The 25,937-nt window shown below is 41.2% G+C and overlaps 1 protein-coding gene across 1 annotated transcript in view; it reads left to right on the plus strand.

Annotated features, from left to right (window-relative positions):
• Positions 1-25,937, plus strand: part of TTC27 (tetratricopeptide repeat domain 27) — a 1,013,239-nt gene that overhangs the window by 179,070 nt on the left and 808,232 nt on the right. Inside the window, exon 5 of the mRNA XM_053711856.1 lies at positions 1,278-1,418. Coding sequence (XP_053567831.1) covers positions 1,278-1,418 — 141 coding nt within the window. The remainder of the gene's footprint in view (positions 1-1,277; positions 1,419-25,937) is intronic.

Below are 25,937 nucleotides of genomic sequence, written 5' to 3' on the forward strand. Positions count from 1 at the left end.
TTAGAAAGTTGATTAAAATTGCACGCTCTATCTGAATTAATTGTGGGTTCAGTATCCCTTTAAGAACTGACAATCATGCAATGTAGAACAGTTACATAGAGAGTTTTGCCTTTAACACTTTTAAGCTTATTAGATGTAGTACAGCACTACTATGTTGGAGTTTACAGGGTTAAACCACATTGTAGAAATATATGTTAGTCAGGTATAAGCTCTCTGCTTAATAGTCTATATTAAAGCTCAAACAGAAACAACCAGAGAGATTTCCAGTTTTAATCCTTGAAGGCAGTGACCACCCAGAATTTAAAGGACCACTAAATGCATTAGTATTGCATAATTAACAAGTGCATAATAAAAAGACAATGCAATAACATCTACTCTGAATTTCAAATAAGCAGTACATTTTTTTCTGGGAAATTTATTTTTTCTCCCATTTCCCAGCCCCCTGTATCATGTGATTAGACACTAGCCAATCACAGACTGGTATACCTATACCCTGTGAGCTTGTGCACATGCTCAGTAGGATCTTGTTCCCCAGAAAGTGTGAATATTAAAATACTGTGCAAAATTTGATAATGGAAGCAAATTGGAAAGTGCCTTAAAACGGCATGCTCTATCTGAATCGCAAGTTTATTTTGACTTGAGTGTCCCTTTAAGAGTTTCCCAATGAGTGCACATCTAGATCTTTTAGCTACCATGGCACAAACTGTGCTAATAGTTGTTGATCCTTAAAGGGAGATGAACATTTTTTATTTCATTATTCAGACAGAGCAGACGATTTTAAACAACTTTCCAATTTACTTCTGTTATCAAATGTGCTTCATTCTCTTGTAAACCTTTTGTTGAAAAAGCAGCAATGCTCTACTGGGAGCTAGCTGAACACATCAAGGGAACCAATGACAAGAGGCATCTATCTGCAGCCACCAATCAGCCACTAGCTCCAAACTCCTGTGCCTACCTAGGAATGCTTTTTAAAAAAAGGATACCTAGAGAACCACCAATCACTGCTAGCTCCCAGTAGTGCATTGCTGCTTCTGAGTCAATTTAATAAAAGAAGCTAATTTGATAAAATTAGTCAATTGAAATGTTTCTTAAATTTGCACGCCATGTCTGAACCAAACCATAATGGTTTTTCATTTTGAATTTTATGTCCCTTTAATGACTGCAGAGTATATTTAATGGAATCATTTGAAGTCCTATGGTATTTGCATAAGAAGTATATGTTGTGCTTACAGTCATTTATCTTATTGACTGGACTTTCTTGTGTGCTTTATTTCTAGAGTAAAGCCGTATGTGCTACAATTCTGAACACGCTCGTTCTTGATGGTGAATCTGTCTACAGCCTGACAGTCAATCCAATCTTCTTACTGCTCGCCAGAGTAATCCTTGTGAAGCTCAGGAACAAACTTACAGCTTTCCAGGTAAGACGTGATCTGCAATTGCACACTTACTCAGTATGAGGGATCTGCAGATGAGTGAACAGGAGCTGTGTTTAAAGAGGACAATAAAGTCATTGTTTTTTCCATTACTGTAACTAAAAGAAAATATTTTATTGGTTTAAAATAATTTCAAACAGCTTTAAAGACATGAAAGTGCAAAAAGAAAATGCTCTAATGTGTTAGAGCATTTTTATTATGACTTGCTGTTTGCATATAGCTTTGTGTTTAACAACAGCAAAAGAGTTAATCACATATTTAACCCCTTGATGGACACTTTAAGCCCTTAAAGGGACAGTTTACGCAAAGATTTGCTCCCCTTTAATTTGTTCGCTTAATTTTACGTGCTGGAGTGTATTGAATTGTTTGCAAAGGGATCATTTACCTTTATTTCAGCAACTGAAATAGTTTAATATACCTGTGGCTATTAAAAAGCTATGTAAACATAGCCAAAAGAAGGAGTTACACTCTCAGTGGGAGGTATGGCAGATGGTAGGCGAGATAAGTAATAAAATGTTAATTTCCCATTGTTCTCCCCAAGGGCCTGATATTCAGAACCTCACCGGCACAGAGAGAAATCACACAAAATCTTAGCGATTTCTTAGATCATCTCGCCTGGGCAGCGAGGTTTTGAGTATCAGGCCCTAAGTATTGGGATCTAGTATACAAATAGAGATAAGCATTTGTGTGTAGCGAAAGTAATAACATAAGGAGATCTGCCAGCTCAACCCATTTTAAAGAATTGTAGTATCAAACCTCACCAAGTATTTCATGTACAAAATGAGACCTAAAGAAGCAATTTTCCATACAGTTTATACTTCAGCTGGTATAACAAGTCTTTGGAAATACAGAGAAAAACATCTTTACTGTATACTGCCCCTTTAAGGATGGGCACCATACAGCCAGACATAGTGATCACTTCTCTCACGTTTAGCACCTACAGTATGTCAATACAATAGTTTAAAATGTATTTTAATTAAGAGTATTTTTTCAATTTATTTTAATAAAGTGTTATTTTTTATCCGTAAGTTTTATTTTGTGACTTTTGTGATAAAGTGTCTAGTATCTTCAAATATATAATTTTGTTTAGCGGTTTTGAATTAAAAGGACAGTGAAGCCCAAAAAAACCTTTCACGATTCAGATAGGACCAGTAATTTTAAACAACTTTCCAATTTACTTTTCTCCTACATTGGTGTATCCGGTCCACGGCTTCATCCTTACTTGTGGGATATTCTCAATCCCTACAGGAAGTGGCTAAAAGAGCACACAGCAGAGCTGTCCATATAGCTCCCCTCAGGCTCCGCCCCCCAGTCATTCTCTTTGCCGCTCTAACTAGTAGCATCTCCACGGGGGTGGTAAAGAGTATGTGGTGTTAGTTGTAGTTTTTTATTTCTTCTATCAAGAGTTTGTTATTTTAAAATAGTGCCGGCTTGTACTATTTACTCTGCAGCAGAAAGTGATGAAGATTTCTGCTAAGAGGAATATGATTTTAGCACCAGTAACTAAAATCCATTGCTGTTCCCACGCAGGACTGTTGAAACCAGAGAACATCAGTTGGAGGGAACAGTTTGCAGGCTTAACTTCTTCAGGTATGATCAGTCATTTTTCTAACAAGACCATGTAATGCTAGAAGACTGTCAGAAATTCCCTCTGGGATAGGTAAGCCATTTTTCTTAGACTCTGTATAAAATGATGGCTTATATTAAGGGCTCTATGCTGGTTGACACTATTGTGGGCTTAAAAATCGATTGCTTTTTAGCATGTTTTTCACTATAAATAAGGTGTTTTTTCAGACTTTAAAACACTTTTGGGGTTTAATTTGCGCCTGGCACTTATTTGGACACCTAATCTAGTCAGAAAGCCCCTCCACTCTGGAATGAAGAGGGAAGAGGCCTCATTTTCGCGCCTCAATTGCGCAGTTGTTTTGCCTAGGCAGTTCATGCAGCTTCACGTGGGGAGTCCAGAGGCATCAGAAAAGACTCCAGAGAGGCTTATTTCTTACTAAAATAATCCCTAAGGAAGGTAAAGGCCACAGTGGAAGCTGTGGCATAGTACTGTAGTGTGTTAACCGGTTAATAACTGTTATTAGCTCTGGTTTGGGCATTAAGGGGTTAATTGGTCTGAAAATGTGTGTGCAATCTTTTCAAAGCATTAAGACACTGTGGTGAAAATTTCATTAAAATCGGATGTTTATTTGATGGTTTTTTGATGTTTCAGTAATAAAGTGTGCACTTTTATTATTTAAAGAGACAGTAACGTTTTTGTCAAAAATAATTTTTATTGCATTGAAGTTCTGTTTAAGTCTGTCAAACATGTCTGAATCTTCAGTTAGCCTATGTTCTGTATGTTCAAAGGCCAAGGTGCTTCCCCCATTAAATTTATGTATGAAGTGTGCCATAGCGTCCAAACAGCTTAAGGACCGTACAATTACACTTAAAAATATAGCCCAAGATGATTCTTTAGCTGAAGGTAGTGAAGATAGCTCGCTATCCTCTCCTTCATTGTCAACACCAGCTATGCCCGCGCAAGCGATGCCCAGTACATCTAGCGCACCAATTGCGATTACTATGCAACAATTAGCGGCAGTAATGGATAATTCTCTCTCAGCATTTTTATCCAAACTGCCAGCTTTTCCTAGGAAGCGTGATTGCTCAGTTTTAAACACAGACAATGAGCAAGCAGACGCAGAGGATAATTTATCTGTAGTGCCCTCACATCAATCTGACTTGGCGGTGAGGGAGGGCCTGTCTGAGGGAGAAATTTCTGACACAGGAAAAGTTTCTCAGCAGGCAGAGCCTGATACCATAGCATTTAAATTTAAGCTAGAACACCTCCGCGCCCTACTTAAGGAGGTCCTAGCTACACTTGATGATTTTGATCCTTTGGTGATCCCAGAAAAATTGTGTAAAATGGACAAATTCTTAGAGGTCCCAGTACACAATGATGTGTTTCCGATACCTAAGAGGGTGGCGGATATCGTGACTAAGGAGTGGGGGAAGCCAGGTGTACCTTTTGTTCCCCCTCCTATATTTAAGAAAATGTTCCCAATTGTTGACCCTAGAAGGGACGCGTGGCAGACGGTCCCTAAGGTAGAGGGGGCAGTTTCAACGCTAGCTAAACGCACGACTATACCAATTGAAGACAGTTGAGCTTTCAAAGACCCTATGGATAAAAAATTAGAAGGTTTACTTAAGAAAATTTTTGTTCAACAGGGTTTTCTTCTTCAACCAATTTCTTGCATTATTCCTGTAACCACTGCAGCGGCTTTTTGGTTTGAGGAACTAGAAAACTCGCTACAGAAGGAGACTTCTTATGATGAAGTCATGGACAGAATTCACGCCCTGAAGTTGGCTAATTCTTTCATTACAGATGCCGCTTTCCAATTAGCTAAATTGGCGGCGAAAAATTCTGGTTTTGCAATCGTGGCGCGCAGAGCGCTTTGGTTGAAATCTTGGTTGGCGGATGTGTCGTCCAAAACAATATTGCTTAATATTCCTTTCAAGGGTAAGACCCTATTCGGGCCTGAGTTGAAAGAAATTATTTCAGATATCACTGGGGGAAAGGGCCATGCCCTTCCACAGGATAGACCTTTCAAAGCTAAAAATAAGTCTAATTTTCGTTCCTTTCGTAATTTCAGGAACGGACCGGCTTCTACCTCTACAGCCACTAGACAAGAGGGTAACGCACCCCAGCCCAAACCAGCATGGAAGCCATTGCAAGGCTGGAACAAGGGTAAACAGGCCAAGAAGCCTGCTGCTGCTACCAAGACAGCATGAAGGGGTAGCCCCCGATCCGGGACCGGATCTAGTAGGGGGCAGACTTTCTCTCTTTGCTCAGGCTTTGGCAAGAGATGTTCCGGACCCCTGGGCACTAGAAATTGTCTCTCAGGGGTATCTTCTAGAGTTCAAAGACCTTCCCCCAAGGGGAAGGTTCCACATGTCTCGCTTATCTTTAGACCAGATAAAGAGACAGGCATTCTTACATTGCGTAGAAGACCTTTTAAAAATGGGAGTGATACACCCAGTTCCGACAGCAGAGCAAGGACTGGGTTTTTACTCAAACCTGTTTGTAGTTCCCAAAAAGGAAGGAACTTTCAGGCCAATTCTAGACTTAAAAATTCTAAACAAATTCCTCAGAGTTCCATCATTCAAAATGGAAACCATTCGGACAATTTTACCAATGATCCAGGAGGGTCAATATATGACTACCGTGGACTTAAAGGATGCGTACCTGCATATTCCTATCCACAAAGATCACCATCAGTTCCTGAGGTTCTCCTTTCTGGACAAGCATTACCAGTTTGTGGCTCTTCCCTTCGGATTGGCCACTGCTCACAGAATTTTCACAAAGGTGCTAGGGTCCCTTCTAGCGGTGCTAAGGCTAAGGGGCATTGCAGTAGCACCTTACCTAGACGACATTTTAATACAAGCGTCGTCCTTTCACAAAGCAAAGGCTCATACAGACATTGTCCTAGCCTTTCTAAGGTCTCACGGGTGGAAGGTGAACATAGAAAAAAGTTCTCTGTCCCCGTTCACAAGGGTTCCCTTCCTGGGAACAATAATAGACTCAGTAGAAATGAAGATCTTTCTGACAGAGGTCAGGAAGTTAAAACTTCTGAACACTTGTCGAGTTCTTCAATCCATTCCTCAACCCTCCATAGCTCAGTGCATGGAGGTAATAGGACTCATGGTCGCAGCAATGGACGTGGTTCCATTTGCTCGAATTCATTTAAGACCATTGCAACTGTGCATGCTCAAACAGTGGAATGGGGATTATGCAGATTTGTCTCCCCAGATTCAAATGGACCAGAAAACCAGAGACTCACTCCTCTGGTGGTTGTCTCTGGATCACCTGTCTCAGGGAATGAGTTTCCGCAGACTGGAAAGGATCATTGTCACGACCGACGCCAGCCTCCTAGGCTGGGGCGCGGTCTGGGAGTCCCTGAAGGCTCAGGGTCTATGGTCTCGGGAAGAATCTCTTCTCCCGATAAACATTTTGGAATTGAGAGCGATATTCAATGCGCTCCAGGCATGGCCTCAAATAGCGGAGGCCAAATTCATCAGATTTCAGTCGGACAACATGACGACTGTAGCGTACATCAATCATCAGGGGGGAACAAAGAGTTCCCTGGCGATGAGGGAGGTATCCAAAATCATCAAATGGGCAGAGGATCACTCCTGCCATCTATCAGCAATTCACATCCCAGGAGTGGACAACTGGGAAGCGGATTATCTGAGTCGTCAGACTTTCCATCCGGGGGAGTGGGAACTTCACCCAGAGGTTTTTGCACAGTTAACTCAACTATGGGGCATTCCAGATCTGGATCTGATGGCGTCACGTCAGAACTCCAAAGTTCCACGTTACAGGTCCAGGTCCAGGGATCCCAAGGCGACATTGGTAGATGCCTTAGTAGCGCCTTGGTCGTTCAATCTAGCTTATGTCTTTCCACTGTTTCCCCTTCTCCCCCGGCTAGTAGCCAGGATCAAACGGGAGAAGGCTTCGGTAATTCTGATAGCTCCTGCGTGGCCACGCAGGACTTGGTATGCAGACCAGGTGAATATGTCATCGGTTCCACCATGGAAGCTACCTTTGAGGCAGGACCTTCTAATTCAAGGTCCATTCAAACATCCAAACCTAGTTTCTCTGCAACTGACTGCTTGGAGATTGAACGCTTGATTCTATCTAAGCGTGGGTTTTCGGAATCAGTTATAGATACCCTGATCCAGGCTAGAAAGCCTGTCACCAGGAAAATTTACCATAAGATATGGCGGAAATATCTTTGTTGGTGCGAATCCAAGGGTTACTCATGGAGTAAGATTAGGATTCCAAGGATTCTATCTTTTCTCCAAGAAGGATTGGAGAAAGGTTTGTCAGCTAGTTCCTTAAAAGGACAGATATCTGCTCTGTCTGTTTTGTTACACAAGCGTCTGGCAGCAATGCCAGATGTTCAGGCGTTTGTACAGGCTTTAGTCAGAATCAAGCCTGTCTATAGACCTGTGGCTCCTCCATGGAGTCTAAATTTAGTTCTTTCAGTTCTTCAAGGGGTTCCGTTTGAACCTCTACATTCCATAGATATCAAGTTACTATCTTGGAAAGTTTTGTTTTTGGTAGCTATTTCTTCTGCTAGAAGAGTTTCTGAATTGTCTGATTTGCAGTGTAATTCACCTTACCTGGTGTTCCATACAGATAAGGTCGTTTTACGTACCAAACCTGGTTTTCTTCCAAAAGTGGTTTCCAATAAGAATATTATCCAGGAAATAGTTGTTCCTTCTCTGTGTCCTAATCCAGTTTCTAACAAGGAACGTCTGTTGCACAATCTTGATGTGGTTCGTGCTTTAAAGTTCTATCTAAAAGCAACTAAAGACTTCAGACAAACATCGTCCTTGTTTGTCGTCTATTCTGGCAAGAGGAGAGGTCAAAAGGCGACTGCGACCTCTCTGTCCTTCTGGCTGAAAAGCATCATCCGGCTGGCTTATGAGACTGCTGGAAGGCAGCCCCCTGAACGAATTACAGCTCACTCTACTAGAGCTGTGGCTTCCACATGGGCTTTCAAGAATGAGGCTTCTGTTGAACAGATCTGTAAGGCAGCGACTTGTTCTTCACTGCATACATTTGCCAAATTTTACAAATTCGATACTTTTGCTTCTTCGGAGGCTATTTTTGGGAGAAAGTTTTACAAGCACTGGTGCCTTCCGTTTAGGTTACCTGACTTATTCCCTCCCTTCATCCGTGTCCTAAAGCTTTGGTATTGGTTCCCACAAGTAAGGATGAAGCCGTGGACCGGATACACCAATGTAGGAGAAAACAGAATTTATGTTTACCTGATAAATTTCTTTCTCCTACGGTGTATCCGGTCCACGGCCCACCCTGGCATTTTAGTCAGGTTTAAATTTATTTTTGTAAACTACAGTCACCACTGCACCCTATGGTTCTCCTTTTTCTCCTAACCGTCGGTCGAATGACTGGGGGGGCGGAGCCTGAGGGGAGCTATATGGACAGCTCTGCTGTGTGCTCTCTTTGCCACTTCCTGTAGGGATTGAGAATATCCCACAAGTAAGGATGAAGCCGTGGACCGGATACACCGTAGGAGAAAGAAATTTATCAGGTAAATATAAATTCTGTTTTATCACTAATTCTGCTTTGTTCTTTTGGTATTCTTAGTTGAAAGCTAAACCAAGGAGGTTCATATACTAATTTCTTAGACCTTGAAGGCCGCCTCTAGTCTGAAATCATTTTGACAGTTTTTCACCACTAGAGGGCATCAGTTCATGTGTTTCATATAGATAACATTGAGCTCATGCATGTGAAGTTATGTTTGAGTGAGCACTGATTGGCTAAACGGCAAGTCTGTCAAAATAACTGAAATAAGGGGGCAGTTAGATACAAGGTACTTACAGAGGTATAAAGTGTATTATTATAACTGTGTTGGTTATGCAAAACTGGGGAATGGGTAATAAAGGGATTATCTATCTTTTAAAACAACAACAATTCTGGTGTTGACTGTCCCTTTTAGTGGCCACTATTAAAGAGACAGTAGACAATTTTCATATAACTGCATGTAATTGACACAACTATAAATAAGAATATGCACAGATACTGATATAAAAATCCAGTATAAAACCTTTAAAAGCTTTATTAGAAGCTCCCAATGTATCACTGTTGATGAGGTTAGGCTGGGACACCCATTGAAAGAGGCGGAGAAAGCAAGAAGGGCATACACTCCTCCACACACAAACTAGAGTAAGCAGGAGTCTGTAGACACCAGTATACATCTAAAACTTTGGGGCTTGTGGAAAATCAGCAAAATATTATTTAAAAATAAGCAAAACTTTTTTCAGTTCAAGCATAGCAAATTTTTGCGTTAAAACAATAATTCCACTATTGTACCATTTGGCCTGCATTTGCAATAAATATCTTGGATACCTAGACATATGGGGTATTGCTAAAATAAGGACAAAAAGTTCATCTATTTTCAGCTATTTTTTCTATATCTACACTTGTTTTGTAGAAATGGGTTTAAAGAAACCGCAATAAAATGCTTTGCTTTCCTATGGCATGGAGAGTCCATGGCTTCATTCCAATTACTAGTGGGGTATTCAACTCCTGGCCAGCAGGAGGAGACAAAGAGCACCCCAGCAAAGCTGTTAATTGTAACTTATTTTACCCATAATCCCCAGTCATTCTCTTTTGCCTCTGTCAACGGAAGATGTGCGAAGTTGGTGTCTGAAGATTTTATGGGTACTTTTCCCTTCAAGCAAGGATTGGGGTCTAGCTGTGTCCACGTCATTCTCTTTAGTAAGAGTAGTGGTGGCTTTTAGCAGTTAGAAGGTGACAAGGTAGTCATTGCTTTACTTCTAACACTTTTGCTACCCTTTTGGAGAAAGCCAGGGTTGGTTACTCTGTTCTTTATTTTACTACAGGTCCCTGACAGGGAGTGGAGTGCCTGTCACACCTAAGTAGCTGTTATCTGCCCTGCAGCTGGATCCACAGGTAAGTGCCTTTGCCTTCTAGGTATTGAAGGACATCACTTTAGAAGTTAACCCTCAGATGAATCTACTTTGGGAAATAGTTATCCTTTTGGTTAAGGGTACATTTGTGGGCAGCGTTACTGGCACTTTATATGGCAATGATTGAGAGAGACTGAAGGAGTTAATGAAGAGCTATGCTCGGAATTTTCCTATTTTTACTTGGCTGAAGGGTTGTTAAGCTTTTTTTTTATATTTTCCCCTCATATATAGAGCCCGGATAGGGGTTATGAAAGATTAGGTGTTTTACTTTCAATTTAAGCCGTTAAGCGCTAGTTAACTGCAGATTTGTGGTGCAGTTTATTTTCTCTAGCTCGCTCACGTGACTCTCCGCTCTTTCGGGTTGTACAGAGCGGAGCTTAGTGAGTCTTGGTGTGTCGGCTGTACACCTTATTCTTCCAGGTTCGGATCGTCTACCAAGGCAAGAGGAACTTTGTAGGAGAGTCTTGCTTCCTCTTACTAGTGGGTTTTTCAATCCTGTCACAGTAGGAGCCTTAGGCAGTCTGAGGTTGTTTTAAGTGCGTCAGATTTTTTTTTTCTAAAGTTCGTTTTTTTGTATGTACATTAAAATTCTCTGGGAACAGTTTATTTAAAAAGGGTACAAACAAAAAAAGCCACTACAGATCCTCTGCATGTCAGACTGAGCCGAACGCCACCGGAAATGAGGTAAGAACACACACACAGCCCCGAGAGGTGAACGCTGAGCGCGACTGAGGACACACACTAAGGAATGTTTTCTATTATTAAGTGCCCTGTGGCGGCATGAAACGCGTAAGGATCTTTGTTGTTCCATGCCCTATGTTTTTATTTTGAACCAATAAAAGCCTTGTTTTAGCTTTTACCTTTGTGCCTTCCTAGTGCAGCTTTATTATAAAAGGGATTTTATTTAAATTCTAATTTAGTGGGTCTGATTTCTGTAGCTATGGACACAGAACAGGATCCGTCTATTTCAATAGATAAATGCTTGCTATGTTTAGAGGCCCAAATTGTTCTGCCTATGCAATTTTGTTCCTCATGTTTAGCTAAAACTTTTAAGTTTAAAGACAAATTACTCCCGTCTGAGCCAAATATCTCTCAGGATAATGCTGTGCGTGACATGCCTCAGCTTTCTCCACAAACGTCCCAAGCCTTAATTGTTTCTCTGTCACTGCCTTCTGTTTCCTCTCATCCTCCTGGGGGTGTTTATTTACCAGGGGATTTTGCTGCACAGATAACTTCTGCTTTTCCTTCTTCGGGGAAGCGTAAGAGGAAATTAAAAAAAAAAATCTGCTAGTAAGGTTTCTGACCCCTCTAAATCTGTGCTGGTCAACCTCTCCCCTTGGTCTAACGGGGAGGATACCTCAGTAGCTTCTGAGGGAGAAATCTCAGACTCTGACATGATGGGAGAAGATTCTGCAGAGTCTGAAGAAGTTAAATTCAGATTTAAGTTTGAACACCTCTGATTACTTCTGAAGGAGGTTCTAGCTACTTTAGACGACTTCGAACCTTCTGGCATTGTCAGCCCTTAAAAGTCATCTAAACTTAATAGGGTTTATGATTCTCCTTCTTCTGTGGAAGTTTTTCCTGTTCCAGATAAGATGTCAGAGATTATAATTTAGGAATGGGATAAGCCAGGGGTTCCATTTTATCCGTCCCCTGTTTTTAAAAAGATGTTTCTTGTAGCCGACTCCATTCGTGACTCATGGCGTACAGGTAGAAGGAGCTATCTCTACTCTGGCTAAAAGAACTACTATTACTATAGAGGATAGTTGTTCTTTTAAGGATCCTATGGATAAGAAGCTAGAGGCTTACTTAAAAAAAGATGTATATCCATCAAGGATTACAGTGGAAATCTGCGGCAAGTATTGCTATGGTTGCGGGTGCAGCATCTTATTGGTGCGATGCCCTTTCTGATCTGATATCAGAAAAGACTACGATTGAGGAGACACAAGATAGGATCAAGGCTCTTAAATTAGCCAATACCTTTATCTGCGATGCCAACATGCAGGTAATTAGACTGGGAGCTAAGATGTCTAGCTTCACTGTCCTAGCTCGCAGAGCTCTGTGGTTAAAATCTTGATCGACTGATGTATCTTCAAAGGCCAAGCTTTTGGCTTTACCTTATAAAGGTAAAACCCTATTTGGTCCTGGTCTGGCAGCAATCATTTCAGAGATTATGGGTAGAAAGGGATCTTTCCTACCTCAGGACAAGAAGAATAGACCTAAGGATCGACAGAATTCTAATTTTCGTTCCTTTAGCAACTTTAAAGGACATACGTCTTCCTCCTCTTCTTCTAAACCAGACCAATCCAGGTCCTCTTGGAAGTCCAGTCAGCCTTGGAATAAGGGAAAGCAAAACAAGAAGCCTTCCTCTGATTCCAAATCGGCATGAAGGGTCTGCCCAGATCCAATTTTGGATCAAGTGGGGGGCAGGCTTTCTCTTTTTCAGCAAGCTTGGATACGGGATGTCCCAGATCCTTGCGCTGTGGACATAGTATCCAAGGGTTACAGAATAGGATTCAAGTCTTGCCCTACAAGGGGCAGATTTCTCCGGTCAAGACTATCCTCAAACCAAGTAAAGAGGGAGGCCTTCTTAAACTGCGTAGAAGACCTATCCACCCTGGGAGTAATTGCTCCAGTTTCTGTAGAGGAACAGGGACAAGGATTCTATTCAAATCTCTTTGTGGTTCCAAAAAAGGAGGGAACTTTCCGTCCCATCCCAGACCTAAAGTGCCCCAACAAAATTCTCAGGGTTCCGTCCTTCAAGATGGAAAGTATTCGTTCCATCCTTTCATTGGTTCAGAAAGGTCAATTCATGATGACCATAGACCTCAAGGATGCGTATCTACATGTTCCCATTCACAGGGATACTCACCAGTTTCTGAGGTTTGCCTTTCTGAACAAGCATTTCCAGTTTGTTTCACTTCAGTTTGGTCTTGCCACGGAACCCAGAATATTCACAAAGGTTTTGGGGGCTCTTTTGGCAGTGGTCAGATCGCAGTTAATTGCTGTGGTGCCTTACCTAGATGACATCTAGCCGTCATCTTTTCAACTAGCAAAATCTTATACAGGCATATGTCTTTTCTATGTTCCCACAGATGGAAAGTGAATCTGGAAAAGAGTTTTCTTGTTACAACTACAAGTGTTTTTTTTTTTTTTAGGGATAATCATAAATTCCCTGTCCATGAAATTTTTCCTGACGGATGTCAGAAAATCCAAACTTCTTTCTTCATGCTTTTCTCTCCAGTCTGCTTTTCGTACATCAGTAGCTCAATGATTGGAGGTAATTGGTCTGATGGTTGCTTCCATGGACCTCATTCCTTTTGCTAGGTTCCATCTGAGACCTCTGCAACTATGCATGCTCAGTCAGTGGAACGGAGACCATTCAGATTTATCACAGAGGATATCTCTAGATCCCCTAACAAGAGACTCTCTCTTGTGGTGGATTTCTCAGGAGATTCTTGCTTGAGGAACTTGCTTCCTGAGACCTTCCTGGGTGATTGTTACTACGGACGCCAGCCTGTTAGGCTAGGAAGCAGTTTGGGGTTCTCTACAAGCTCAGGGCCTGTGGACTCGGGAGGAGTCTTCTCGTCCCATAAAAATCTTGGAGTTGAGAGCAATCTTCAATGCCTTGATAGCTTGGCCTCAGTTATCTTTAGTCCGGTTTATCAGATTCCAGTCGGACAACATCACCTCAGTGGCTTACATCAACCACCACACTAGGGAGGAACTCTGAGTTACTTAGCTATGAAGGAGGTGACAAGCATTCTGCAGTGGACAGAAGCTCACGATTGTCTCCTATCTGCTAGCCACATTCCAGGGGTGAACAACTGAGGTGGATTTTCTAAAAAGACAAACTTTTCATCCTGGGAAATGGGCTCTCCACCCGGATGTGTTCGCAATGATAACCCTCAGGTGGGGGGTTCCGGAGTTGGATCTGAAGGCATCTCGTCAAAATGCCAAACTTCCGAGGTACGGCTCAAGGCGAAGAGATCCTCAGGCCGCTCTGATAGACGCTCTAGCGGTTTCTTGGCTCTTTTCTCTGGCTTATCTGTTTCCTCTGTTTGCTTTCCTTCCACGAGTCATTGCTCGTATCAAACCGGAGAGAGCATCTGTAATTCTAATAGCTCCTGCATGGCCTCGCAGGATCTGGTTTGCAGATTTGGTGAAGATGTCTTCTGTTCCACCTTGGAGGTTACCTCTGAGGAAGGACCTTCTATTTCAGCATCCATTCCTCCATCCAAACCTGCATTCTCTCAAGCTGACTGCTTGGAGATTAGACGCCTGGTTCTGTCAGCCTGATGCTGTAATTGATACTGTGCTTCAGGCTCGTTAACCAGTTACTCACAGAATTTACCATAAGGTATGGTGTAAATACCTTTATTGGTGCAAATCTAAGGGTTTCTCCGGGAGCTGGGTAAGGATTCCCTGCATTTTATCTTTTCTTCAGGATGGCTTGGAGAAAGGTTGGTCAGTCAGTACTCTGAAGGGTCAGATTTCTGCACTGCCTATTCTTTTGCACAAACGTCTGTCAGATTTGCCAGATGTTCAAGCTTTTGTTCAGGCCCTGGTCAGAATCAGGCCTGTGTTTAAACCTGTTGCTCCTCCTTGGAGCCTTAACCTTGTTCTTAAAGTTTTGCAGCAGGCTCTGTTTGAGCCGATGCATGTTGTTGATATAAAATTGTTATCTTGGAAGGTTTTATTTCTTATTGCTATTTCTTCTGCTCACAGAGTTTCTGAGCTTTCGGCTCTGAAGTGTGATTCCCCATATCTTATTTTTCATGCAGATAAGGTGGTCCTTCATACTAAGTTGGGTTTTCTCCCTAAGGTTGTATCAGATCGAAACATTAATCAGGAAATTGTTGTTCCTTCTTTTTGTCCTAATCCTTCTTCCCATAAGGAATGTCTTTTGCATAACCTAGATGTTGTGCGTACTCTAAAATTTTACCTTCAAGCAACTAAAGATTTTCGGCAATCTTCCACACTATTTGTGGTTTTCTCTGGAAAGCGTAAAGGTCAAAAGGCCACTTCTACTACCCATTCTCTATGGTTAAGAAGTGTTATTAATTTAGCTTATGAGACTGCTAGACAGCAGCCTCCTGAGAGAATTACGGCTCATTCCACTAGGGCTGTCTCCTCTTCCTGGGCTTTGAAAAATGAAGCTTCTGTGGAGCAGATTTGCAACGCGATAAGATGGTCTTCTTTGCATACTTTTTCCAAATTCTACAAATTTGATACTTTTTCCTCGGCTGAGGCTTCTTTTGGGAGAAAGGTTCTTCAAGCGGTGGTGCCTTCTGTTTAGGTCCTCCTGCCTTGTTCACCCTCTTTTTTCATTCTGTGTCCTCTAGCTTGGGTATTTGTTCCCACTAGTAATTGGAATGAAGTTGTGGACTCTCCATGCCATAGGAAAGAAAACAAAATGTATGCTTACCTGATCAATTTCTTTCTTTCCAGGCATGGAGAGTCCACGACCCCGCCCTTATTTAAATTTAATTCGGCAGTTTTTGGTGTAAACCTCAGGCGCTTCTTTTTTCATTTTCCTTTGGCTGAATAACTGGGGATTATGAGTAAGGGAAGTTACACTTAACAGCTTTGCTGGGGTGCTCTTTGCCTCCTCCTGCTGGCCAGGAGTTGAATATCCCACTAGTTATTGGAATTAAGTCATGGATTCTCCATGCCCGGAAATAAATAAATTTATCAGGTAAGCATAAATTTAGTTTTTTCCATTTTGCCCCAGTATTAAATTCTTATGAATTGTTATTTTATGAACCTATATAGGGTATTACAAGAAAGCCCAGTTTGTCTGTTAAAATGGTTAATATTATGTATTGATGCACATAACAAGGGAAGTAATTATTATGGTGAAACTAATATAGAGTACAAATGCCAAAACTGCCTCTGGCATTTAAGCATGGACGCTGGAAAAACCTTTGTCCTTAAAGGGATAGGAAAGTCAACATTAAACTTGCATAATTCAGATAGAGCATGTCATTTTAGGACACTTTTCAATTCACTTCTTTTTTTTAAAATGTGCTTTGTTCTCTTGGTATCCCTTGTTGAAAAAGAATACACACATATCCTACACTAGTGGGAGCTAGATGCTGAATGGTGTCTGCACACATTTGTCTCTTGTGATTGGCTAACTGGATGTGTTCATCTAGCTGCCAGTAGTGAAATGCTGTTCCTTCAGCAAAGGATAACAATATAATAGAAGTAAATTGGAAAGTTGTTTCAAACTGTATGTTCTATCCAAATCATGAAAGAAAATGTTGGGTTTTCCTGTCCCTTTAAGTAATTAAAGCCTACTCCAGAACCGCAGTGCTCATTTTGTGAGCCATCTTGTGAGTCAATCAAAGTCACCATTGCTGCTTCTGAGCCAACTTAGGTATGCTTTTCAACAAATTATACCAATAGAATAAAGCAAATAAGCAAATTTACTGCATTCTTTTTGTATAAGGAGCTAGCTATGCACTTCTGGTGAACCAATGACGGGGCATATATGTGCAGCCACCAATCTGCAGCTAGCTACAAAAGCAGTGCATTGCTGCTGCTGAGAATATGTACATATGTTTTGAAACAAGAGAACCAAGTAAAATTGATAACATAATTGAGTTTAAAAATGTGTTGATGACATGCTCTGTCTGAATTAGGAACATTTTAATTCTGACTTTACTATCACTTTAAGTACAGAATTTTGTAAAGCAGACATGATATTATCCTGCTTCAATATGAAACCTCAATGTCAAGCTCTGAAGTAATGTTCGCGGTGTCTAATGAGAGAATTAAAGGGAATTTAAGATAGGAACTGTATCGACAACACAAAGCAAAGTTAACGTGATGTAGGCATTTTTTATTTTTTTGTCTTTTTGTCTTTTAGTGATTATTTAAAATGAAAAGGATTGAATGATCCTTCTTACAAAAGAAACAAATTAAAATGGCCATACTTTTTTATGTTTGGTTCACCAGATATAATCAGCTAGCTCCCAGTCATGCATTGCTATTCTCTAGTTGACTTTAACTATGTGTTTAGTATCTCATTTATAGATTCCCTTATTGGTCTAACTAGTGAAGTAAACTTAGGTTATTGATACAAAAAGTTTACACTTATTTTTTTTAATATTTAAAAAAAAACTAAAAAAAAAAACTAAACTAAATTAGTTTGTAGTTGTAAAAAATCCATCTACATATTATTCTCAGGCTAATCTTTGCGCTGATAGCATCATTCAATCTAGCATTTATTTAGGCCTCTATTCAAGAAGTTGCACCGCTTTTTTACGCTTTAAACGTGTATACGTCAAATGCTGATAAAATAGGCTTCCAATATTCAAGCCACTTTTTAATGTCCCTTTAATAATTATGGAAATCACGGTTAATCCCAAATGTAGTGCAAGTATCTTTTTAGCCAATTTGAAAATGTTCTCTTTTCTTGGAGAGTCAGTATAATTAGATATACACCTTGTTCTGCCGTAAACGAAATAGTGAGATTTTAGTATAGCCCATTAAACCAAGCAGCTGAAAAATGCTATGATTTTATGAAAAAATCTAATGCATTATAAAAAGCAACAGAGCAGCTCATGAGACTGGCACTTTGGAATAAAAGATTTAAGATTTCCATTTGCATTCATTTATTTAAGTATCAAGGGTGTGGGATGCAGGCGGCAGGGAAACCACTTTAATGGAGAAAAGGGTATTCTTGGCTACGTATAAACCCTTCATAAGCAAACCGATTCTTAAAGCATTTCTACCAGAGAGACTTAACAGGTTGGAAGAAAGTCAGCGGGAAGTGGGATTTCCTTGTAATTAGGGGGAAGCCTGAGAAATGTATCTATGAATAATAAATAAAGATAGTGACTATTTATATCTAAGTGTTGCAGTTCTAAGCACTTAACAGGCAAGTGAGAAGGGGGGCGAGAATAAATAAACGGATGAAGAGTTTCGATTTGTGTTGATAGATGAATTTTAAATAACATTTACATATATTTGCATATAAATGGATATTATTTTTTTAATTGTCTGTTTAATAAGATTATTACTTTTTAGTATAGGCATATAGTAGTGTAGCTAATGTGTGTGCAGACTGCTTTATCTATAACTATATCTATCTCTGTGTGTGTGTGTGTGTGTATATATATATATATATATATATATATATATATATATATATATATATATATATATATATTGTATGTATATATGTGTGTGTGCATATATATGTATGCATGTGTGTACAGGGAGTGCAGAATTATTAGGCAACTGAGTATTTTGACCACATCATCCTCTTTATGCATGTTGTCTTACTCCAAGCTGTATAGGCTCGAAAGCCTACTACCAATTAAGCATATTAGGTGATGTGCATCTCTGTAATGAGAAGGGGTGTGGTCTAATGACATCAACACCCTATATCAGGTGTGCATAATTATTAGGCAACTTCCTTTCCTTTGGCAAAATGGGTCAAAAGAAGGACTTGACAGGCTCAGAAAAGTCAAAAATAGTGAGATATCTTGCAGAGGGATGCAGCACTCTTAAAATTGCAAAGCTTCTGAAGCGTGATCATCGAACAATCAAGCGTTTCATTCAAAATAGTCAACAGGGTCGCAAGAAGCGTGTGGAAAAACCAAGGCGCAAAATAACTGCCCATGAACTGAGAAAAGTCAAGCGTGCAGCTGCCAAGATGCCACTTGCCACCAGTTTGGCCATATTTCAGAGCTGCAACATCACTGGAGTGCCCAAAAGCCAAGGTAAGAAAGGCTGAAAGACGGCCACCACTGAACAAGACACACAAGCTGAAACGTCAAGACTGGGCCAAGAAATATCTCAAGACTGATTTTTCTAAGGTTTTATGGACTGATGAAATGAGAGTGAGTCTTGATGGGCCAGATGGATGGGCCCGTGGCTGGATTGGTAAAGGGCAGAGAGCTCCAGTCCGACTCAGACGCCAGCAAGGTGGAGGTGGAGTACTGGTTTGGGCTGGTATCATCAAAGATGAGCTTGTGGAGCCTTTTCGGGTTGAGGATGGAGTCAAGCTCAACTCCCAGTCCTACTGCCAGTTTCTGGAAGACACCTTCTTCAAGCAGTGGTACAGGAAGAAGTCTGCATCCTTCAAGAAAAACATGATTTTCATGCAGGACAATGCTCCATCACACGCGTCCAAGTACTCCACAGCGTGGCTGGCAAGAAAGGGTATAAAAGAAGAAAATCTAATGACATGGCCTCCTTGTTCACCTGATCTGAACCCCATTGAGAACCTGTGGTCCATCATCAAATGTGAGATTTACAAGGAGGGAAAACAGTACACCTCTCTGAACAGTGTCTGGGAGGCTGTGGTTGCTGCTGCACGCAATGTTGATGGTGAACAGATCAAAACACTGACAGAATCCATGGATGGCAGGCTTTTGAGTGTCCTTGCAAAGAAAGGTGGCTATATTGGTCACTGATTTGTTTTTGTTTTGTTTTTGAATGTCAGAAATGTATATTTCTTCTGTTAAGTGTGATCAGTCCACGGGTCATCATTACTTCTGGGATATTAACTGCTCCCCTACAGGAAGTGCAAGAGGATTCACCCAGCAGAGCTGCATATAGCTCCTCCCCTCTACGTCACTCCCAGTCATTCTCTTGCACCCAGCAACTAGATAGGTCGTGTGAGAGGACTATGGTGATTATACTTAGTTTTATATCTTCAATCAAAAGTTTGTTATTTTAAAATAGCACCGGAGTGTGTTATTACCTCTCTGGCAGAGTTTGAGGAAGAATCTACCAGAGTTTTGCTATGATTTTAGCCGGAGTAGTTAAGATCATATTGCTGTTCTCGGCCATCTGAGGAGTGAGGTAAACTTCAGATCAGGGGACAGCGGGCAGATGAATCTGCATAGAGGTATGTAGCAGTTTTTATTTTCTGACAATGGAATTGATGAGAAAATCCTGCCATACCGATATAATGTCATGTATGTATACTTTACACTTCAGTATTCTGGGAGAATGGTACTTCACTAGAATTACACTGTAAGAAAGACATAAAGCTGTTTAATAACTAGAGATTATGTTTAACGTTTTTGCTGGAATGTAAAATCGTTTTCATTTGCTGAGGTACTGAGTGAATAAATGTTTGGGCACCATTTTTCCACTTGGCAGTTGCTTAAATCTGTTTTTTCTGTCAGTTTCTGTTCTCCCTCACTGCTGTGTGTGTGGGGGAGGGGCGCTTTTACTATGCATCAAATATTTCAGTCAGCAACTCATTGTATTCCCTGCATGATCTGGTTCATCTCTACAGAGCTCAGGGGTCTTCAAAACTTATTTTGAGGGAGGTAATTTCTCTCAGCAGAGCTGTGAGAATTATAGTTTGACTGAAATAAAAACTTTTATTCTGTAATTTGTTTCCTGCTTTCAGAAATTGTTATCTTTGCTAATGGGATTAAACCTTTGCTAAAGTTGTGTTGTTTACAAGGATTGAGGCTATAACTGTTTCAATTTATTAATTTTTAACTGTCATAGATCTTCTGTGCTTCTTAAAGGCACAGTACGTTTTAATATTATTCTATTTGAATTGTATTTCCAAGTTGCAAGTTTATTTGCTAGTGTGTTAAACATGTCTGATTCAGAAGATGATACCTGTGTCATTTGTTGCAATGCCAAAGTGGAGCCCAATAGAAATTTATGTACTAACTGTATTGATGCTACTTTAAATAAAAATCAATCTGTACAAATTGAACAAATTTCACCAAACAACGAGGGGAGAGTTATGCCGACTAACTCGCCTCACGTGTCAGTACCTACATCTCCCGCTCAGAGGGAGGTGCGTGATATTGTAGCGCCGAGTACAGCTGGGCGGCCATTACAAATCACATTACAGGATATGGCTACTGTTATGACTGAAGTTTTGGCTAAATTACCAGAACTAAAAGGTAAGCGTGATCACTCTGGGGTGAGAACAGAGTGCGCTGATAATATTAGGGCCATGTCAGACACTGCGTCACAGGTGGCAGAACATGAGGACGGAGAACTTCATTCTGTGGGTGACGGTTCTGATCCAAACAGACTGGATTCAGATATTTCAAATTTTAAATTTAAACTGGAAAACCTCCGTGTATTACTAGGGGAGGTGTTAGCGGCTCTGAATGATTGTAACACAGTTGCAATACCAGAGAAAATGTGTAGGTTGGATAAATATTTTGCGGTACCGACGAGTACTGAGGTTTTTCCTATACCTAAGAGACTTACTGAAATTGTTACTAAGGAGTGGGATAGACCCGGTGTGCCGTTCTCACCCCCTCCGATATTTAGAAAAATGTTTCCAATAGACGCCACCACAAGGGACTTATGGCAAACGGTCCCTAAGGTGGAGGGAGCAGTTTCTACTTTAGCTAAGCGTACCACTATCCCGGTGGAGGATAGCTGTGCTTTTTCAGATCCAATGGATAAAAAGTTAGAGGGTTACCTTAAGAAAATGTTTGTTCAACAAGGTTTTATATTGCAACCCCTTGCATGCATTGCGCCGATCACGGCTGCAGCGGCATTCTGGATTGAGTCTCTGGAAGAGAACATTGGTTCAGCTACTCTGGACGACATTACGGACAGGCTTAGAGTCCTTAAACTAGCTAATTCATTCATTTCGGAGGCCGTAGTACATCTTACTAAACTTACGGCGAAGAATTCAGGATTCGCCATTCAGGCACGCAGGGCGCTGTGGCTAAAATCCTGGTCAGCTGATGTTACTTCTAAGTCTAAATTGCTTAATATACCTTTCAAAGGGCAGACCTTATTCGGGCCCGGGTTGAAAGAGATTATCGCTGACATTACAGGAGGTAAAGGCCATGCCCTGCCTCAGGACAAAGCCAAAGCCAAGACTAGACAGTCTAGTTTTCGTTCCTTTCGTAATTTCAAAGCAGGAGCAGCATCAACTTCCTCTGCACCAAAACAGGAAGGAGCTGTTGCTCGCTACAGACAAGGCTGGAAACCTAACCAGTCCTGGAACAAGGGCAAGCAGACTAGGAAACCTGCTGCTGCCCCCAAAACAGCATGAATTGAGGGCCCCCGATCCGGGATCGGATCTAGTGGGGGGCAGACTTTCTCTCTTCGCCCAGGCTTGGGCAAGAGATGTTCAGGATCCCTGGGCGCTAGAGATAATATCTCAGGGATACCTTCTGGACTTCAAATACTCTCCTCCAAGAGAGAGATTTCATCTGTCAAGATTGTCAACAATCCAGACAAAGAAAGAGACTTTCTCCAACATTGGTGTGTCCGGTCCACGGCGTCATCCTTACTTGTGGGATATTCTCTTCCCCAACAGGAAATGGCAAAGAGTCCCAGCAAAGCTGGTCACATGATCCCTCCTAGGCTCCGCCCACCCCAGTCATTCTCTTTGCCGTTGCACAGGCAACATCTCCACGGAGATGGTTAAGAGTTTTTTGGTGTTTAAATGTAGTTTTATTCTTCTATCAAGTGTTTGTTATTTTAAAATAGTGCTGGTATGTACTATTTACTCTGAAACAGAAAAGGATGAAGATTTCTGTTTGTAAGAGGAAGATGATTTTAGCAGACAGTAACTAAAATCGATTGCTGTTTCCACACAGGACTGTTGAGATGAAGTAACTTCAGTTGGGGGAAACAGTTAGCAGTCTTTTCTGCTTAAGGTATGACTAGCCATATTTCTAACAAGACCATGTAATGCTGGAAGGCTGTCATTTCCCCTCATGGGGACCGGTAAGCCATTTTCTTAGTTAAACATAAAAGAATAAAGGGCTTCAAAAAGGGCTTAAAAACTGGTAGACATTTTTCTGGGCTAAAACAATTGCTTTACTAGGCATATTATGCAGATTCTAACTAATTATTGGTATTATAATCTTGGGGAACGTTTAGAAAAACGGCAGGCACTGTGTTGGACACCTTTTTCAGATGGGGGCCTTTCTAGTTATAGACAGAGCCTCATTCTGGGACTGTATAGGGGTTAAATGTAAAAACGGCTCCGGTTCCGTTAATTTAAGGGTTAAAGCTCTGAAATTTGGTGTGCAATACTTTTAATGCTTTAAGACACTGTGGTGAAATTTTGGTGAATTTTGAACAATTCCTTCATACTTTTTCACATATTCAGTAATAAAGTGTTTTCAGTTTGAAATTTAAAGTGACAGTAACGGTTTTATTTTAAAACGTTTTTTGTGCTTTGTTGACAAGTTTAAGCCTGTTTAACATGTCTGTACCATCAGATAAGCTATGTTCTATATGTATGAAAGCCAATGTGTCTCCCCATTTAAATTTATGTGATAATTGTGCCATAGTGTCCAAACAAAGTAAGGACAGTAATGCAACAGATAATGATATTGCCCAAGATGATTCCTCAAATGAGGGGAGTAAACATGATACTACATCATCCCCTACTGTGTCTACACCAGTTATGCCCACACAGGAGGCCCCTAGTACATCTAGTGCGCCAATACTTATTACCATGCAACAATTAACGGCTGTAATGGATAACTCCATAGCAAATCTTTTAGCCAAAATGCCTACTTATCAGAGAAAGCGCGATTGCTCTGTTTTAAACACTGAAGAGCAAGAGGACGCTGATGATAACTGTTCTGACATACCCTCACACCAATCTCAAGGGGCCATGAGGGAGGTTTTGTCTGATGGAGAAATTTCAGATTCAGGAAAAATTTCTCATCAAGCTGAACCTGATGTTGTGACATTTAAATTTAAATTAGAACATCTCCGCGCACTGCTTAAGGAGGTGTTATCTACTCTGGATGATTGTGACAATTTGGTAATTCCAGAGAAATTATGTAAGATGGACAAGTTCCTAGAGGTTCCGGTGCCCCCCGACGCTTTTCCTATACCCAAGCGGGTGGCGGACATAGTAAATAAAGAGTGGGAAAGGCCCGGCATACCTTTTGTTCCCCCCCCTATATTTAAGAAATTATTTCCTATAGTCGACCCCAGAAAGGACTTATGGCAGACAGTCCCCAAGGTCGAGGGGGCGGTTTCTACTCTAAACAAACGCACTACTATTCCTATCGAAGATAGTTGTGCTTTCAAAGATCCTATGGATAAGAAATTAGAGGGTTTGCTTAAAAAGATTTTTGTACAGCAAGGTTACCTTCTACAACCAATTTCATGCATTGTTCCTGTCACTACGGCAGCGTGTTTCTGGTTCGAGGAACTAGAAAAATCGCTCAGTAAAGAATCTTCGTATGAGGAGGTTATGGACAGAGTTCAAGCACTTAAATTGGCTAACTCTTTTGTTTTAGATGCCGCTTTGCAATTAGCTAGATTAGCGGCGAAAAATTCAGGGTTTGCTGTCGTGGCGCGCAGAGTGCTTTGGCTAAAGTCTTGGTCAGCGGATGTGTCTTCCAAGACAAAATTGCTTAACATTCCTTTCAAAGGTAAAACATTATTTGGACCTGATTTGAAAGAGATTATTTCAGACATCACTGGTGGAAAGGGCCATGCCCTCCCACAGGATAGGTCTTTTAAGGCTAATAATAAGCCTAATTTTCGTCCCTTTCGCAGAAACGGACCAGTCTCTAATTCTGTATCCTCTAAGCAAGAGGGTAATACTTCACAACCCAAACCAGCCTGGAAACCAATGCAAGGCTGGAACAAGGGTAAGCAGGCCAAGAAGCCTACCACTGCTACCAAAACAGCATGAAGGGATAGCCCCCGATCCGGGACCGGATCTAGTGGGGGGCAGACTTTCTCTCTTTGCTCAGGCTTGGGCAAGAGATGTTCAGGATCCTTGGGCGCTAGAAATAGTTTCTCAAGGTTATCTCCTGGAATTCAAGGAACTACCCCCAAGGGGAAGGTTCCACAGGTCTCAATTATCTTCAAACCAAATAAAGAGACAGGCATTCTTACATTGTGTAGAAGACCTGTTAAAGATGGGAGTGATACATCCAGTTCCAATAAGAGAACAAGGAATGGGATTTTATTCCAATCTGTTCATAGTTCCCAAAAAAGAGGGAACATTCAGACCAATTTTGGATCTAAAGATCCTAAACAAATTTCTCAGAGTACCATCGTTCAAAATGGAAACTATTCGAACGATCCTACCTACTATCCAGGAAAATCAATTTATGACTACCGTGGATTTAAAGGATGCGTACCTACATATTCCTATCCACAAGGAACATCATCAGTTCCTAAGGTTCGCTTTTCTGGACAAGCATTACCAGTTTGTGGCACTTCCATTTGGATTAGCCACTGCTCCAAGGATTTTCACAAAGGTACTAGGGTCCCTTCTAGCGGTTCTAAGACCAAGGGGCATTGCAGTAGTACCTTACTTGGACGACATCCTGATTCAAGCGTCGTCCCTGTCAAAAGCAAAGGCTCATACGGACATCGTCCTAGCCTTTCTCAGATCTCACGGATGGAAGGTGAACAAAGAAAAAAGTTCTCTGTCCCCGTCAACAAGAGTTCCCTTCTTGGGAACAATAATAGATTCCTTAGAAATTAGGATTTTTCTGACAGAGGTCAGAAAATCAAAACTTCTAAGCTCTTGTCAAGTACTTCATTCTGTTCCTCGTCCTTCCATAGCGCAGTGCATGGAAGTAATAGGATTGATGGTTGCAACAATGGACATAGTTCCTTTTGCACGAATTCATCTAAGACCATTACAACTGTGCATGCTCTAACAGTGGAATGGGGATTATACAGACTTGTGTCCGACGATTCAAGTAGATCAAAAGACCAGAGATTCACTCCGTTGGTGGCTGACCCTGGACAATCTGTCACAGGGAATGAGCTTCCGCAGACCAGAGTGGGTCATTGTCACGACCGACGCCAGCCTAGTGGGCTGGGGCGCGGTCTGGGAATCCCTGAAAGCTCAGGGTCTATGGTCTCGGGAAGAGTCTCTTCTCCCGATAAACATTCTGGAACTGAGAGCGATATTCAATGCTCTCAGAGCTTGGCCTCAACTAGCAAAGGCCAAATTCATAAGGTTTCAGTCAGACAACATGACGACCGTTGCATATATCAATCATCAGGGGGGAACAAGGACTTCCCTGGCGATGAAAG

The sequence above is a fragment of the Bombina bombina genome, chromosome 4 (assembly GCF_027579735.1).
Source record: "Bombina bombina isolate aBomBom1 chromosome 4, aBomBom1.pri, whole genome shotgun sequence".
NCBI classification, from domain to species: Eukaryota; Metazoa; Chordata; class Amphibia; order Anura; family Bombinatoridae; genus Bombina; species Bombina bombina.